Source organism: Anticarsia gemmatalis, chromosome 13, assembly GCF_050436995.1.
Source record: "Anticarsia gemmatalis isolate Benzon Research Colony breed Stoneville strain chromosome 13, ilAntGemm2 primary, whole genome shotgun sequence".
Lineage (NCBI taxonomy): Eukaryota > Metazoa > Arthropoda > Insecta > Lepidoptera > Erebidae > Anticarsia > Anticarsia gemmatalis.
Genome location: NC_134757.1, coordinates 7,503,882 through 7,521,981, shown reverse-complemented (window position 1 = coordinate 7,521,981; position 18,100 = coordinate 7,503,882). Strand labels below are relative to the sequence as shown.

General features: G+C 33.8%; 2 protein-coding genes across 7 annotated transcripts in view; one reads left to right on the top strand and one right to left on the bottom strand.

The window, feature by feature from the left end:
• Nucleotides 1–699: 699 nt before the first annotated feature.
• LOC142977669 (uncharacterized) lies at nucleotides 700–4,703 on the bottom strand. Its single transcript, XM_076121736.1, has 5 exons — nucleotides 4,415–4,703; nucleotides 3,664–3,711; nucleotides 1,506–2,908; nucleotides 1,258–1,431; nucleotides 700–800 (listed from the first exon to the last, which is right to left on the bottom strand). The coding sequence occupies exons 2-5, from the start codon at nucleotides 3,671–3,673 to the stop codon at nucleotides 762–764; spliced, it is 1,626 nt and encodes a 541-aa protein (XP_075977851.1). The 5' UTR covers nucleotides 3,674–3,711; nucleotides 4,415–4,703; the 3' UTR covers nucleotides 700–761.
• A 2,932-nt stretch (nucleotides 4,704–7,635) lies between these two features.
• Nucleotides 7,636–18,100, top strand: part of swi2 (Protein singed wings 2) — a 34,162-nt gene continuing 23,697 nt past the window's right edge. The window contains exons 1-3 of one of the 6 annotated variants that reach the window (XM_076121928.1): nucleotides 7,636–7,769; nucleotides 9,060–9,201; nucleotides 14,905–15,109. In XM_076121928.1, the coding sequence (XP_075978043.1) occupies nucleotides 9,192–9,201; nucleotides 14,905–15,109 (215 nt within the window). In that variant the 5' untranslated portion in view covers nucleotides 7,636–7,769; nucleotides 9,060–9,191. Of the gene's footprint in view, nucleotides 7,770–7,793; nucleotides 7,819–9,059; nucleotides 9,202–14,904; nucleotides 15,110–18,100 lie in introns of those variants that run through there. The other 5 variants (XM_076121930.1, XM_076121932.1, XM_076121931.1 and 2 more) reach the window with 5 other exon arrangements.

Genomic DNA, 18,100 nt, shown 5'->3' with positions numbered 1-18,100 from the left:
GTGCAACATTAATTTTATGAACAACTCAAAACTAGTTTTTTTGTAGTAGCAAACAACTAGTAGTAAAAAATTAGGAATCACTCATTGGTATTTTTATGAATCGAATTTTTACTAGTGATTTAATACTGGAAATGGTTCCCGTCTATGTTGTAATTACCAGTCAATTATTTACCATCGACGTTTAGTTAGCTCTCAGGTTGTGCCATTTAAAGCCAGTGTGGCCATATACGATATACCTCATAATATTTATAATTGGATCATGGCGGTAATTTAAAAAAAATTAAGTCTTGATGTAAATATTATTATTTAAATAATGATTTACTATATTGCAGATTAATATTTCTAAATGTCTGAAAATAATAGTATTTTTGTTAAAATCAAAATACTTTTATTTCCAACTAGCTAACCCGCGCAACTTCGCTTGCGTCCAATAAGAGAGAATGGGTGATATTTTTCCCCGTTTTTGTAACATTAATTACTGGTACTCTGCTCCTTTTGGTCGTAGCGTGATGATATATAGCCTATGTCCTTTCTCGGGTATCAAAATACCTTTATACCAAATTTAATGCAAATTGGTTCAGTAGTTTAGACGTGATTGAGTAGCAGACAGAGTTACTTTCGCATTTATAATATTAGTATGGATCAGACACTCCAAAGTAGTTATGCGTCGTGACGAGTTCTAAAACTAAATAAATTACGATTTGTTTTACTGGATTTTTTATTGATAAAATTCTTATAGTACAAAATATGTTGTAGTGGATCTATTTGCAAACAGTTCTATGACTATCAGCATCCAATTCCTGAAACAAAAGTTATCATTTAGAAAAGACAGAGACACATTAACTCAGTTTTTGATGATTATAAAAATGGCTTAGATTAAAAAATCAAGTTTAAAGCAAATTTACAGGTAAGTATACCAATGAATCTATACTAATATTATAATATGTGTAGTATACTTGATAAAGCATAATTAAGGATATTGCTAAAATGATTATTTAATGCGACTTCAGAGGAAATCCCACCTTATACAAAAATGCAAACCAATCTTATAATATATCAAATTTCCATGTCACAATGTTAGTTTCCTTACTCCTCCGAAACGGCTTGACCGATTGTCATTAAATTTTGTGAGCATATTGAGTAGGTCTGAGAATCGGTCAACATCCATACTTCATAGCCCTCAGTAACACTTTATTTTTATTTTTATGTATATGGCTAAACAACGTTTGCCGGTTCAGCTAGTAATAATATAATTACCTGACACAGAGAACTACAGTAGTGTTTAACACATTTTGGGCATCCATAGTCACTTTTCTTTCCACATATGCAACAACGACCATTTGGTGCGTATAAAGGACATGTCATATGATTTAGTGACCTGACATCATTTATTACTGGTAAGTTTAACGCCCCTGCGCTCTGTTCACTGTACTGCAATTAAAATATTGTGTTGTAAAATTTGAACCTACAGGGAACTTTTAAAATAGTTGTTAGTAGATTCTTACCCTTTGTCCGGCTGTGATTTGTGAGTTAAAATAGTATGGAGGTGATCCCTGAGCACAGCTTAGATTCATGGAATTATTACATACAGTAGTCGTGAAAGGAGCGCTTACATTCCTTTGGAATTGAGCCTGTCGTTGCTGCTGTAGGGCTTGAGCGATATTTTCTTGAAACTTGTGTAAATTTGAAGGTAAGTTTTGGGGATACGCCGGTGGCGGCGGTCTTTGCAGCAATGTGTTATTAATCTGTGGGTAATCACTCTGTTGCAAATGATTGGTACGAGTATATTCATGATGCGTTTCCGTCGGAGCAGCTTGAGTATTCGGTGAACATATTTGATTATTGCTTTGTTCCGATGTTCTTTGAATATGAGACCTGTTGCCAGTATGTTTTTGTAACGTTTCAGGATCTATATTGATGCTAACTTCTCCACCAGGAGGTCCAGTTGAAAATAGACAAAAGCTGTTTTGAGTGTTTGAAATGTGTCCGTTATGTTGATTGAATACAGTTGTTAGATTTGGAAAATTAGGTGGTGGTTGCACTGGAGTCGCCAGACGTTTCTTTAATAACGGATTATCATTTGAGTTTTTATATCGTAAAGCTTTGATGATATCTCTTTTTACTTTAGCCCACTGAACCATTTCTTTGTAAAATCTTTCTACTAGAGTTCGATCACATTTCCATAACAATGTCTTATTGGCATCAGACACTGTCTTATCAATGAAAGTTTCTATGAATATCTCATTTTTCTCTTGGGGTAATATTATTGACACTAATATGCTGTATGATAAGTTGAAAAAATGGCTTTTAAGTTTATTTAAATAAGTCGCTAACTGTTGAGTCACTTTACTTTGTTGATATAAATTTTGGTAATAGTAGTGATATTTAATGACTAATATTAGATGCTCAGATAATGTGTTTAACAAATCTTTTACGTAGGTGGTGAGTTCCTCTGTATCACTTATCTGTTGAAATGTATCAGACTGATAGTGAGATTTATCGTAAGTTTCTCCAGAACCAATATTGTGCGTTGAGGTTCTGTTAACATTTTCATTAGTCTTATGTGGGCTGGTAATCTCCGTTGATCCTGGATTATTAAGGGTTTGTGTACTCTCCGTAATTGCTGATGAGTAGTTAATATTTTTTGCTGGAGGGGTTGGGTTTTGTTCTAACACTTCGTCTATAGTTTCTTTCTTCAATAGAACCGGTTTTCTAACGTCAGACATATGGTTTGCTTGTTCTTTTTCAGTATAAGCTTGAACGTTAAGTTGCAGACTGGGATTTTTCTCATTAATTTCAATTTGATCTTCATCTATGAGAGGAGCGTCTTCATCACTATCTTCGAATATCACAGTAGCGTTGATTGGTGTACTGAAGTCGTATTTTGCCATTTGATTGAATATGTTTACTGGAACAGAAAATACGTTACTTTTTATTATAAGAGCGTATACGCTGCAGTCGATGCTGCGCAGGATGTGTACGTCATAACTTTTGACTAACGACAAACAGAAAATGTGGGCTGTGTCACTGTTAAGTGCAACCTGGCAATATCATAGTATTAGGTAAAGCCCAAATGCAAAGAAAATAAAACAAGTGCCTACTTTTATGAAATAGCGTACATAACTGATACATAAATGTATCATTAATTAAGATCACTTGTTTGTTGTTCAGTAATTGTAACGACTATCATAAGTGTCAATATTTTACCTTAATTAATAAATGATTTGATTTTGATTTAAACGGTAATTTGTCTTTTGCTGTTTAAATAATACAATCGATCTTTTTCACATCAAAAGTAGACTTGTTTCGTGCTCTGTATTATTGATATACGTCATGTAGTTTTAGACTTCTTTTCTCCTAGCTTATCTCACTGTTGGACAAAGGTCTCCCCAAACTTTTTAACAGGTCTCTATCCTAAGCCATTATCTGCCAGCTATCAGATAGGTGCTCAAATTGACACGCAAACTTTATTTTGGCTTTCTTCGACATCATCGTGTTTTAAATAAATGTAGGAAGTATTATTATAGGACGACTTGGACGCGTTCCTAGACGGTTGGCCGGAAGCAGCAAGCGACCGAGGGGACTGGAAGTCTAGGGGAGAGGCCTTTGCTCAGCGGTGGGACACAGAAATAGGTTAGATAAAAAAAATATATAGGTGTATACCTGCATCCATTTTTACTCTTGTAAGTTCTGTTCAGCCCGAGTCTTGATCTGTAAATATAAACATTTAACAATAAATGTACGATTAGTATTAAGCGCAATTATCCTATTGAAAACTAGATTTTAGAAGTAGGTGTAGGTAGGATAGCGTTATTTATTTTTGGGTATTTTTTTTTTCATTTAAACTGTTCAAAGTACGCTTTTTAAGAGGCTAAGATTTTATAATGTTGTCGTTTTCACCGCTGTAACAAGTGATAACAAAATTCTAATATCTATTACATTTCTGAGACTACTCTAGTAGTGCTCCGTACTAACACATAGTTTTACTCAAAGTGATGGCTGGATCAAATAATTTTTTTCAGGTGACTTCGAGCTGTGAATTTTTCGATTTATACATTGTTAGTCCCATGTAATAGGGGGCGAGTCTTTTGCGATTTACCGAGCATCGTTACCAAACTCCGGATTACTATTGGGAAATATTTTCATATAGTTATTATATATTTGAGAACATCTTTAGCACTTTGACCGTCCCGGGGATCGAAACCGGGATCATATGAACGCTAACTAAACGAACTTTTTACGTTGCTCTTTTCTCAATTTTTAATGAATTTTCTTGTCGCTAGATCAGTAATTTAGCAAAAAAGACAAAATTGGTTAGTTCGTTTCAGTTTTGTTATTTGATACAAACTAGGTTAATGATAATTACGCGAATCATTCGACAAAGAATACAGTGTCCCAAGTACAGAATACTTACATTATTGTCAAGGAGAAACAACGATGACAAACTCAACATAAATTAACAAACACCTATTAAAGCACCACAAGTCTTATATCTGTATAATATTATATTGATTATAAAAAAAACCACATTGTTCCAGATAACTGCACTTATTAAGTTTTTCACTCCTTTATAGTTTTCAACATAAATTAAAGAATATCGATCAAGTCACTAATTGAAATCAAAACAACCGTATTTATTTAAAGAAAGCGGAAGAACGTTCGCGCGTAAGCGTCACTGGAGCACTGAGTAGAAGTGAGCGAGAGACAATTTCCGTATAGCTAAGCAATAGCAGCAACTAATATGTATAAAAGTTTAAAGCACACACAGTGGTGGGAGCCTTGTGATTCATGTTAGCGTCGCCTTTAAGATAAAGACCTCTATCACATTATATTCATAAACACAATATGTACTACATACTAATTAACATTTTAATCTATAATATAAAAATCAATATATAAATGTGTTGCTAACTCTCGAGAGCAGTCGAACCGATTTCGCAAATTCTTTTTTGTAATACCCCTTGAAATACGAGGATGATTCTTATGGAAGGAAAAATAAAAATAATGCAACAAAAGGAATTGACTATTATGCGGTACGAAGTTCGCAAATTATACACTTACATATTTTCATTTAATAATAGCGCTGCTGATAAGAAAGAAAAGTAACGTGGTCGGTCGGGATCGCATGCCCATGTTTTTATTTCATAATCGGGAGGATCCATAGATAGAAAGACATTCCTGACTGGTCAATGCACTTTAATTTTAAAACATCTTTATTACAGAAATACATACGCGATGACGGCACAAGTAAAGCATTTTATAGTGATCAAAATTAAGACATAATTATTCTGTCTTTGCCTGTAATAATTTAAAATGCTTAAGCATTTCGAGTGTAAAGTGTTATTATAGGATACTTTTATTTTTAGTAAAATTTATCACTAACCCCTGTTATCACTAACGATCAATTCATTTATATCACGTATGGTAAATCGTCAACCACCTGTTAAAGATGTTCAACCCGCTAGAAGGCATTTGACAAAGCTCGTGACCACTGAAGCGCGGAGTCGCTCTACTAAAATGCGGTCTCCCATCTACTAAATGTCTGCGCCGAGGATGCTTAGCCGCACGGTGAGCGCAACGTACTTTATAATTATGGTACATCTTAATGTTGAATCACCTCAGTTAGTAAGCAATTGTTTTTTTTATCTTTTTTAACCTATTCTTTCTTCCAGCTATAATGGAGTCGGCTACCAGTATCACCGGATGCAGCTGAATATCAGAGTTTTACATTCAGCGAATGATTATCGGACCTCCACAATCCAATTACCTGGTGTTATAATAGCATATAAGTCATACATTGTAGTATTACATAAGACATATTAATACATAAATCCTTGTAACCTAGTATATAACTATAAAGTCCTCATATTTTAACATCATCTAAATCAAAACATATAATCATTATGTTATCTTGTATTTAATAATCATCATCTTAATGTATCCTGTTTACTATAATTACTAATCACTTTGTTATTGTCTTTTCTCAGGACTCGCTTATCATATTTACTTTAGCCCTAAAACCATTAGCTAATAAGTTTACGTTTCACATATTGTATTAGTATATAAGCTCGTCCTCGATGTACGAACAGTCAGTTCCTGATTTACGACTAAGATTTGGAATTGATTTAGAACTGACTATGTTTAGAACTAACTATGAACTGACTGTTCGTACATCGAGGACGAGCTTATATACTAATACAATATGTGAAACGTAAACTTATTAGCTAATGGTTTTAGGGCTAAAGTAAATATGATAAGCGAGTCCTGAGAAAAGACAATAACAAAGTGATTAGTAATTATAGTAAACAGGATACATTAAGATGATGATTATTAAATACAAGATAACATAATGATTATATGTTTTGATTTAGATGATGTTAAAATATGAGGACTTTATAGTTATATACTAGGTTACAAGGATTTATGTATTAATATGTCTTATGTAATACTACAATGTATGACTTATATGCTATTATAACACTGGGTTCTAACACGATATCCTATAATTTTTTAATTGTCTATTTTATACGTATCGCTATAAATATTGCCTGGGACAATTAACTAAGTGTTGTGCCACGTGATTATCTGTTTTGACGGTACCATTACGTCCATTACGAAGATTAAATCAATGGACAAATAGATCACATTTCTTCGGCCAGCCCATATTGTGTACTCAATGACGCACGGCCGCATATTAGTTCTCTACTTTCAAAAATGCATAATTAAATATTAAAAAAAACTCTCCACGTCTTCTAAAAGGTGAATTGGCAATAAACACATAAATGGTCACTTCATAAAGCTTAAGTTCGATGTTAACCCATTAGAGCGAAAGGTATGATCTTCAGGAAATCAGTACGAGTTAAAATTATTAAACTTGTACTCGTAAAAGGACTATCTAAAAGGCCTCGGCTATCTAATTTCTTTGTGAATAATGTTCAAATTGTAATTATTACTGACGGAATTATTTTAATAGGCACTCATTTGATACCAACGAAACTGTGACGTCACTGCACCGTTTTCCATACTTAATGTGTTCTGGACATTTAAAAGAGTAGCTGATTTTACTGGTAGTCAAGTATTCTATCAAGACTTTTCAGCTAAAATTTTAATGTCACGGAGCAAACGCTGTTCCCTTTTACCAATCAGACCTTCCTTGCACGTCTGGTTCAGAGATTGAAAGATACATTCTTTTAAGAGGTTTATAGAATTTGGGTACCACACGAACTTTAACTTTTAACTAAAGTTACACTGTATGTTGCTGTTGTTACTAAAAACGTTCAAAGACCATTTGGATGTAGACGACGTTGGAGCCCTATAGTTACTACATTTGGTTTATAAGAAGCTCCTAAGCTAAGCTCCGATTACTCGGGGATCACCTACGCGGACGTAAGTGAATTAACATTACCGTAAACTCATTATCTAATGAACGTTGAAAACTGAACTGTGAAATAACTTAATACTGTAGTTAGACCGACGTAGCACGGTTACGAATTTTCTAAGGAACCTCCTATATGACAAAAAAAAACACTAGTTATATCAATTCACGATGTCTCGCTAATAAGATGTGTGTAGATAACATGTGTAGCATTTGTATTTTACTTAAAGATTAGAGGGTATTGAGCAAAGGTGGAGGTGTTACATTTTCATTTGATGTTTCAGGCTTTCAGTCGTTATCCGGGCGTCGGGCGCGAGACACGGTTATCACGGTTTTGAGGAAAAGCGCGCCAATTTTCCGCGTTCGTACTTGTAATACAGAGTGTAAAAGAAAGGTGTGCTCTTTCGAAGTGTAGTTTATTTAACCGAAGAAGAATATATTAAGTTATTTCAACATTTTTAAAAGCATTTAATGATTCAAAGACAGATTTCAAACATTGTTAATATCACGTACAATTCTTAACTAACTACAATTGACAGAATGAAGACCACTTATAAAACGACAGATATTTTATATCAATGTAAATAAACAACAAGATAAATAGTCTAATAACGACGGATGTTTAGCAAAATTGGAATTTATTTATTTAGGACCAACATACCTTAAATTGCTTCACACATAAACTTTGACTGTACATTTTCGTAGTGTGGTCTTAATTAAAGGTAACCTCAGCGCGCTTCAGTTCCAGTTATTTAAATAGAGACAAAGATTTGAGAAAAAAATATTCCTAAATATTTTTATGAACAATAAATACCAATAATCATTAACGATGGAGGAATATATCGTTCTGAAACTTTGCATCCTTAAAAGATCTTTATCACAAATAGTCTCTGAACCGCACTTCGCAAGGCCTAATCCCTCCTTCGCTCTGGAGGAGACCCGTGCCCAAAAGTGGGACAGAATGTGTTAAAAAAAGAACTTAAGCGGTTCATTATCGATTCTTTTTATTGTTTTTAAGTTGTATGATGATATAATCCGAAATTATGAAGAATAAGTATTCATGTATGTTGATTATGCTACATGGCTTTTTCAAATATGTTTAAATTAACACCGATCTCTGACATTTTTCTTATAAATGCTTATTCGTTAAAACAAAGTATTTGTCTCGCTCTTAATAGGTATATTTCATTTCTCGGCAATGTCAGTCATCTATTTGATGTCTACTAATTAGTCTTGAGGACATCGTTATAAAGTTATTGCTTTTACTCCTACAGTGAAGGTGCCCCTGAGTTTAATTTGTTTGTAGAGAAAATCTGCAGAACAAATAAGCATAAGTAGATTCAAAAAACATATATTTATTTATTGTTAACTGAATACCCAATTTTCAACAATTTTCGCACACTCTACTCTTTAAATATTCATACTGATGCATTTAAATATTTTCCCGTCACGTGAAATTTCACAGTGCAGATAGTGATCACAATTATTTTCTAATAATGATTCCACTGACATCTAATCATAAGCTTAAATGCTTGTGTATGGAGAAGGCTTTCGAGAGGCGGCTAGGTACCAATAAGAAACCCAATATTTTAGCCGTGTGGCTACAGGACATCCATTATAATGTGAACATGTTGTTAATAAAACAGCCAGCTTTGAAAATTTACATCGCATTTTATTACAAAAGTTTCAGCACCCTTTTGCCCGTGTATTCCGAGTAAACTTGTTGCTTTGAATCATTATATGTATCGGTAACATAAAACATACTATAACAGTGTTCTTAGAAGTGGTTTCTACGTATTGAGTCAAGCGAAGAAAAATGAAAAAAGGTGAGTAACTATAAATACCGCTTTTAATTATATCGAAAAACTTATTAAAAAAAAACAAATATGACCTGAGAAATATTAAACCACACGAAAATATTGTCAGTAGATACATTTATTTTTACAATTCAAGTAAGAGATTGTCCTCCATCGGACCATTTCTTATAATTATTCTACCTAGTATTTTTGGGTTTCTAGCCCCACTCAGTCATGCTTTGGAAACAACAATAAAGCGCAAAACCTTCAACCCTTCATATTCCTTTTACAAATACTTTAAGTGTACATATAATATAAAAATATTATCTATCAGTCAAAACATATGTCCTCAGCATGCTTGAAAAACATTTACTCCAACCTTATGACACCCCCCAAAACCCTTAACGTCATGAAAAGATGCACTCGAATACTAAAAATACAACTAGATTAGCCTGCAGCTTATTCTTACAATTCTACATAAATATTAAAATTACAATAAATAAATATCATCGGACAACTATCTATCTATCGCATGGCTAATGGTCAACCTTTTGTCACACACGGTCCAACCTAAGCAAAGCTTGTACTGTGGTAACCAAATAACTAATAAACATACTTATACTTCTAAGTATATATTATATAGATAAATTGACTACCAGGCTCAGAACAAAATACTCGTGCCCATGACACAAACATTTGTCCCGGGTGGGATTCGAATCCAAAACAAGCGGCGCTATGATTATTGCGGCGAGGTGACCCCTTGAATCACTGCACCAAACGTAAGACATTGGGTGTACATTGCCATTATGAAAAACTAGCTCACCCGCGCAACTTCGTTTGCGTCACATAAGATAGAATGGGTTAAAATTTTCCCCATTCTTGTAACATTTTTTACTGGTACTCTGCTCCTATTGGTCGTAGCGTGATGATATGTAGCCTATAACCTTCCTCGATAAATTGGCTATCTAACACTGAAAGAATTTTTCAAATCGGACCAGTAGTTTCTGAGATTAGCGCGTTCAAACAAACAAACAAACTCTTCAGCTTTATAATATTAGTATAGATGAGGCCTATATCTATTGAAAATAAAGTCTAGACTTCAAGTTCAGACGAATAACGTATTCATATCAGTAGCGATTCCTTCTGCGTATGTATTTAGTTATATACGTCTTAAGAAACCCCTTCTATTTCAATTGTGTATTTGCCGTAAAAGGATTTCATTCAGAAATAGGCTTATCTATCAATGAATTTATTCGTATAACGTATATTATTAGTACTCGTCGCCCATTGACTGATCAAAGCTGAAACCTTTAATTCGTACCGCCTACATAATATATGTAGTTCACAATATTTCTTGTGCCGATCTCAAACAGAGGTATATTTCCGAGAAATATATATTATGTTACCCATCATGTTTCAGTTTGATAGTAATGTGCTATTGTTTTACAAAATTCAATTGAATTCCCAGTTTTGGGAATAACATAACATATTGTTACGTTGAATATTACGTTCTCTTGCTGTACCAATTTTGGTGTGTTATAAATAGTTGTAATAAGCACAAGAGCTAAATACCTGGTGGGCTATTTATTTGCTCGCGAATTACTATTCCTTAATTCCTTAAGGCACACGAAAAATAAAGTTACTTTACAAAGGTAGTTTAAACAAATATTATCATTTGTAATTCAATAGTAGTTGTTATAGTAAGTAAATTTACAATAATGACTCAGTTGGAGAGATAATGTTTCTAAGAATGAACTGATTGATTGGCCGGAAGATTACACAATATGTTTATATGTGTCATCAAGCTCTTTCCTTACATTATCTTAGAAACTGATCCGATTCTTATGCATAAAAAAGTTGTTGACATCTGGAATAGTGAGTTCAAACATGACTCCGTATCAAAACATTAATGTAATCGCGTAAAATATAACCAAGTTCATGTGTTATTTTTAACTTATTTATCCATACTAATCTATACTAATATTATAAAGCTGAAGAGTTTGTTTGTTTGTTTGAACGCGCTAATCTCAGGAAGTACTGGTTCGATTTGAAAAATTCTTTCAGTGTTAGATAGCCCATTTATTGAGGAAGGCTATAGGCTATATATCATCATATATCATCGAAAAATGTTACAAAAACGGGGAAAAATTTCACCCATTCTCTTTTATGTGACGCAAGCGACGTTGCGCGGGTCATTTTGAATAAAAAAGACAACTCCCACACTAAGAATTCCTCTTGTGTCGCGGGGGCTTTTACAAACATAAAAATAACGGACACAAAGTATAACCAGAAACAATTATTTGTGGATTGCACAAATAATTGTCCCGTGTGGGAATCGACCCCACGACCAATGCAATGATAGCGGCGTGGTGACCTAAACCACTGCGCCACGGAGGCAGTCAAAAATTTCACTTACCAGTTTAATCGAAAAACTAACTTCTAAATTATTTACGACCCTATTGGTCTAGATAGTGTAAATATACTATTATCATAGTAACCGATAATTGAATAGCCGTTTATTTAAGCTCTGACATCGTCCTCGCACGAAATAATGAATCCAATATTGGCAAAGGCCGCCGGATTTTGAACTATGTGTTATCTCTTTACTGGATTATACAACGCCTAGATAAGAGAATGGCTTTTATATTGCCGACTACAAAACTGGGAAGACTATATAAATAGATATTTAATGAAAGATGAGAGAAAGTATTATCAATGTATCATATATACTGTTGGTCGATAGTAACTATTTTTCTATTCGCTATCGGGCAGTCTCTAAGAGGTTAAGTCACAAACGATTCCCGTTTTGAATGATTGCTAATGTTTAATTAATCAAAAGCCAATGATCTAATATTATACAATCTCACCTATTATTTGAAGTCAAATTCCAGTATTTAGGATACCTAAAGGTATTAAAAGTACTTTCATAATAGTATTTTAAGTTAAAAACTTACTGAATTTTCTTATCTATTACTTACTTGAGTGATTCCAAATTTGTTTTCTATCAGAAAAGCAAACTCTCCATTAAAATTAATCCAAATGTTCTACATTTATTTGTGTTCGCGTCCACTCATTCGTTTAAGAGATTTGTGTGTAAAATTAACTTGAAAATAAATTAACGTTTATTTCAATAATTGTTTTCAATTTGAAATTCTATATCCCAATAAGTTAGATACACGTTTGAATATTTCAAACCAATATTGTAACTGTAAGAAATTTAATTTTATCCGTATAAATGTAAATATTCTTGTATAAATAAGAATAATGAATAATTTAAATTTGAGACCTAACTATCTATAAAAATCGGATTTAAAAATGAGTAAGCGTTAAATGCCTATGTCGTTCACTGAAACTACAACTCATTCTTTTGGATAATCTATCCAGTAGTATAAATTTGTAAAACCAGTGATTGGTTCGATTCAGAATCTTGTTTCTAATCTTACTCGATTTGTGTTGATTACAGGAAACTAAGAAAATATTTTGGTCGATGTCAATCAGTTGCTATATATTTTTCACGTGTCTTGGTGAGATTAGACAGATGTCTGTAGCTGTCGACAGATTTCAGCTGTGTGATGTATTATCGCGTAAATGATTTGTATCAAGGTTACATTTCGCATGTTTTTCTCACTGTTCTCGTATATGCGTGGGATATTATCATGTTATTCGATTTTCTATTTTTAAAACAACAATGAGACCTCAATAATAAGATTCGAATAATGGAAAATATATCAATTTCTCAAAATAGGTCTATGTAATCTAGAAATGTTTTATATTATTTCTTTGTTATGTAGAAGGTCCAAATGGCGACGTATTTACTGGTATTATTGGGGTGTTATAAGAGCGGTGCTAAATATGTGTATGAATGCTCGGAAGGTCGAGCCGGTCGACTGATTGTGAATTGATATGTCACGAACATAATGTTATGAGAAAACACCGACATTATCACGTAAGTGTTAAACAATTTCCATAAATAGTTTCTTAGATCTAAGTTATTTTAACATGACATGAATAAAGAAGAACATTATTGCCGCGAGTTAGAGTTTCCTTCTACAAAATACTGGAAATAACATGAATATTGCTACATTTAGATTTTACAAAAGCATCGATGTTTGTAATTTGTTTGGCGAAATGAGTTCTCTGTTTGTTGACCAATTGAAATTTAATCGAACAGTGACAAATAAAGATTGTAACAATGTGGCAATTCTTGGCGACTGATCATGTTTGATTTTGCTGAATCGTATTACTTCCGTTTAAATGAACATGCCAAAAGTAAAGTTATTTTAAATTTAGAGAAAATGGACTGATATTTTATGACTTTTGTAAATTTTTAGTACTCGAGTAAACATCATATGTCACACTCATCTGTCAAATATAAAGCCTCAAAGTATGTAGTATATTTCCATTGTCCTCATGAAACTAGAACACCGACATTTTTCGATAGTCATTTAGAGACACCGCTAACATTGGGATGTTTATAAATTGACACTACGAAATATTTCTGCCAAATATAATTTTATCATAATCATAATGTTAAAGCTGACTCGTAACTTAAACTATTATATAGAGCTAGTAAGGAAGAAAGGCTAAGCTGAAAATAATTATAGTCAAAATTATTGTGCAATATATTTGATCGCCTAGGAGCGGCCTACGTAGTGACATATTAAAGTTTTCTGCCCCATCGCTCCACGTAATTAATGACTTTTGGGTATTTTACACGAGGCTAATTAACAGTAATTTATCAAGTCGGGAACAATATTTTAGGACAAATTAACGTCGTGTCGTCGCTGAGACATTTGTGGACGTTATGCCTTCAAAACAATAACACTATGCTAAATGAGTACCTACTCTCTCTCTCTCTCATCGTATGGTTAGTGGTCAGCCTAGTGTCAAAGTTGTTCAAGCCACCCGAGAGGCCTTTGACATGGCTTAACGACTGTTATCTTAATTGACAACAACCGGGACCGACTTTTTACGTGCCCTCCGAAGCACGGAGACGCCCAGTTCAATAACCACTATGCGGTCACCCATCTATAGAATGACCGCGCCAACGTTTGCTTAACCCACAGATCGTTTTACCGAACGGTGAGCGCAACTGGCTATGGACGTCTCACCTACCTACTAAGTATACGACAAGTACCGAACACTAAGTTCATGATGAATCTTTTACGACATATTGGTAACTGGTATTATGCAAAAAAAAAACCCGTTCCGAAAGTATTCAGATAGTATTTTCAACTGGCTCGCGACTTCATCTGCGTGGAAAGGTTTCCTGGGACTGTAGGTTATGAGTAAATCCAGGTAACAGACTAACTTAATCTGTTAACTAAAGTGAAAATCCGTTCCGTATTATTGTATGTGACAAAACATACATGAACCATCCTCACAAACTTTGGAATTTATAATATTAGAAGGATCTTGAGCCATAAATTACATTAATCATACATCTATCTATCTATCTATCTTTTATATAAAAATTAAAGGTGACTGACGCACAGTCCAAACCACTGGACGGATCGACCTGAAATTTGGCATGCAGAAAGATTAGAGAGAGAGAGTTATTACGTAGGCATCCGTTAAGTAGGATTTTGATCAATTTTACTCCCAGGGGGATATAATAAGAGATAAGTTTGTATGAAAATTCTGTCCTTAGTCACAAACCACGCGGACGAAGTCGTGGGCAAACGCTAGATAGCAATAAATATGTTAATGTGAAAATATTATCTTTGTTAACAGTGTTGCCGCAAGTCGTTCTTTTGTTCAGCGTGATCACGGTGGTGACGCCTGGCTTCCAGTTGCGTAATAGAAACGTGTCTGACACGGTACCGATCAAGCCGTGTTCACTAGAAGAATATGTGCTAAAGGCACATTGCGACAGTCAGTCACAGAGTCGACTCATCTGCGCAAATGGATTAACTGCTCAATGGCTAAAGGGAGTCAGGTATGTACAACTTGCGGTATACATATACATTTTATTTTATTTGGTTTTTCAACACGCCGTACGTGTAGCGTCTCCATTAAACATTTTTACAAAACTGGACTCCTAATGCTATATACCGGTACGTTACCAAATCTGGGCTACTATTGAGAATATTCCAATATAAATCCCAAAACCCCTGTACTTTTTAAGAGGAATGTCAGCAGATTTTATATATATTCTAGTGTTTTATTTTAACCCGTTACTTACTATCCCACTACTGGGCAAAGGTCTGCATTACTATTACTGTAATTTTATATTAGGTCGGGGAAAAAGTCTTTTCGCATTATAGTATGTATGAACTTGTAATAAAATCTTTTCTCTGCACAAAAAAGCTCGATATTTAGGTACCTCACGAGCGAGAAAGAAACCTAATGAACCGTGTACTCATTTGTGATTCTTGAAGCCAAACAGATTTTCCCCGACGTAATAGTACAAATGGAGTTTATACACCATACTTTTACGATAGACAAATGTTATTTACATTTGCAGATAACATCAGGCCCATATATATGCGAGCTATTGATACGTATTCTAAGCTTTTTTAATCGACACAATTAAATGCACTGGTATTTTTATACACATCTATTTTAGATCATTAAACATATTATAACGGCAAATGTGTATAAGATTCCTTCTGTGAATCTAAACGGATATGTCGGAAGCGCCATAAAAGGACATTGTAAGATCGTATCGGTGACGTTCTTCGAAAAATGTGTGGTGAATGTGAAAAGATATCAAAGATATGTACGGATCGAAGTAACAAGGCGTTTTATTGTGTATTTGTTAGTTGTATTAAATACATATCAGCTGGGAAATTCTTTGGCGAAAGTCAAATGTGGGGTATCTACAGTACATGTTTCATTAATAAGTAATATTATATAGTGATCTCACAGGTCATTTCACCTTTTCTATCAACTCTACTGATACGGGGTCGTCTTTCAAAATTCGTGCATAAATTCGCCGCTTAAATTGTTTTGTACTTTTTAAACGGGAAAATATCTTTTTTAATTTATTTAATGCAACAGCAACTCTAAAACGGAAGGGGTTGCATTTTTAGTAATAATGTAGTGTAATGCACTGCATAATGGTCAGCTCATACCTACAATTTATTCATCAGTGGCTGACTCAGGGCTGAATAGAAAATAGGACATTTAGAAGTAAAAATTCAATAAAAATATGGTTATTATAGTCAAACAATTTAAAAGAATGTATAGAAGGTTCGCGTTTGGAGGAGATATACAAAATTAGAAAGAGTTTAAGACATCAGCTATGCAGCTGACAGTGTTTGATACAGCTATTTAGGAAATACACATAATTATTAATTATAATCTAAATATGTAAATCAACCATACCGAGGCTATCTACACGAAATATAGTTTAAGCTAGGTACTTTTAATAAAGCTGGAACTCTGATACATACATTACATCAATTTATTGGAATATTGTATCAAAGTGTCTAACGTTACTTGAGTATTCCCGGTTCGAAGCAAAACGATTAAAGGTGAATCAGGAATAAATTATGTAAGGCGAAGAACTGCGCTTTGCACTTTAACTATTAGGTACTTATATTTATGAACAATGGATTTTTAGCCGTGAAAGTTTCTTCTTTTCTAATTATATTATTTACGACTGTGAAACTAATCGTCAGCAAATGTAATTTTGATATTACTAGCTTCGAGGACACCCTGCCACTAAACATACGTATAGATTTTAACTCGAATGTGACTTGACATAGTTTAAAATCTGATCAGCGCCTCTGACGGGTGTCGTAGGAACTATTTTGACAGTACATTCTATGTGTCAAACTTTCGATACTGGACAGTACCTACCGCTTGAACAGAATCACGCTACGATTTACAATATTCGACACCGGTTTTTTAGAACGTGGAATATTTTTGGCTACGGTCTAATGGTAGTCCACTAGCTATGAGCCAGTTTAACTAAGTACCATTTTGATACATAGATATGTATATCTTTAAAAATAAATGTCTTGCTTACATACATAAAATCACACATAATATATCCCATGGGGGTGAGTAAAAAGCAGAGAACGCCACTTTATGCTTCAATACAAACTTATTTCGCTTCATAAACATCCATACATCTCGTTATACAAAACCATCAGTTACGGGCATTACGAACCTGGCATTTTTTAAAAGATATCACCAGATCATTATCGCAAAGTTATTAATTGCTCAGAAAATTGTATTTCCCTTGGTATTCGCGATTAAAACCAAGCAAAAGTGCAATTCTGACCAAAGTACCCATCATTTATTCAGGGTTTTGGTAAACAAAAACATATAAGTGCCTGAGTTAGTTACCGATTTAATTCAACACAGAGTCCCGGAGGCTGTAACGAGCTGAGTATCTTTTATACCACAGGGTCTTTTATAAAAAGCCCGCTGAATAAGGATTTGAGAATATCCTGCGGGTTTGAAGAAGGAGTAATTGTCGTAATTCGATTTAAGCTAACAATAAGCTACGTCGTTATGTAATGCACGTAACCTTTAACTGGATGTAAAATACATAAGTAATTAGTCTGAGTAATTATATAACGTTAAATTCAGACGCAATTAGATTCTTAGAAAATTTACGCCATGGAGTCTGTATCAGACAGGTTAGTCAGAATAAAATTACTCCGACATGTTTCCATTTCTTTTACATTGTATTTTATTTCATGTGACGGTTTGTATTGCCAGAGGATCGATGTAATGACAGATTTTCTTATTCTCCCTTTCTCGAAAGGTAAAGATAAGCTTTAGGCTTTGAACACAATCATGCTTTGTTGTTATTCTATGCTATTAACCCAATAAGTATTTGGATGAAATGTAGTTCGAATCCCAGTTTGCAGATTGTATTCTTTATGTATATTTTACTTTGACATTTAAGTTAAAATAACAAACACACAACTTTGGGATCAAATTTTGAATCATTGAAAAATAATGCTTTATA

Coding starts and splice junctions, on each gene's coding strand:
- LOC142977669 (XM_076121736.1), bottom strand. Junction 1,432..1,505: donor AAATCACAGCCGGACAAAGG/GTAAGAATCTAC, acceptor TTTTAATTGCAG/TACAGTGAACAGAGCGCAGG. Junction 801..1,257: donor ACTGTAGTTCTCTGTGTCAG/GTAATTATATTA, acceptor CTTTTGTTTCAG/GAATTGGATGCTGATAGTCA.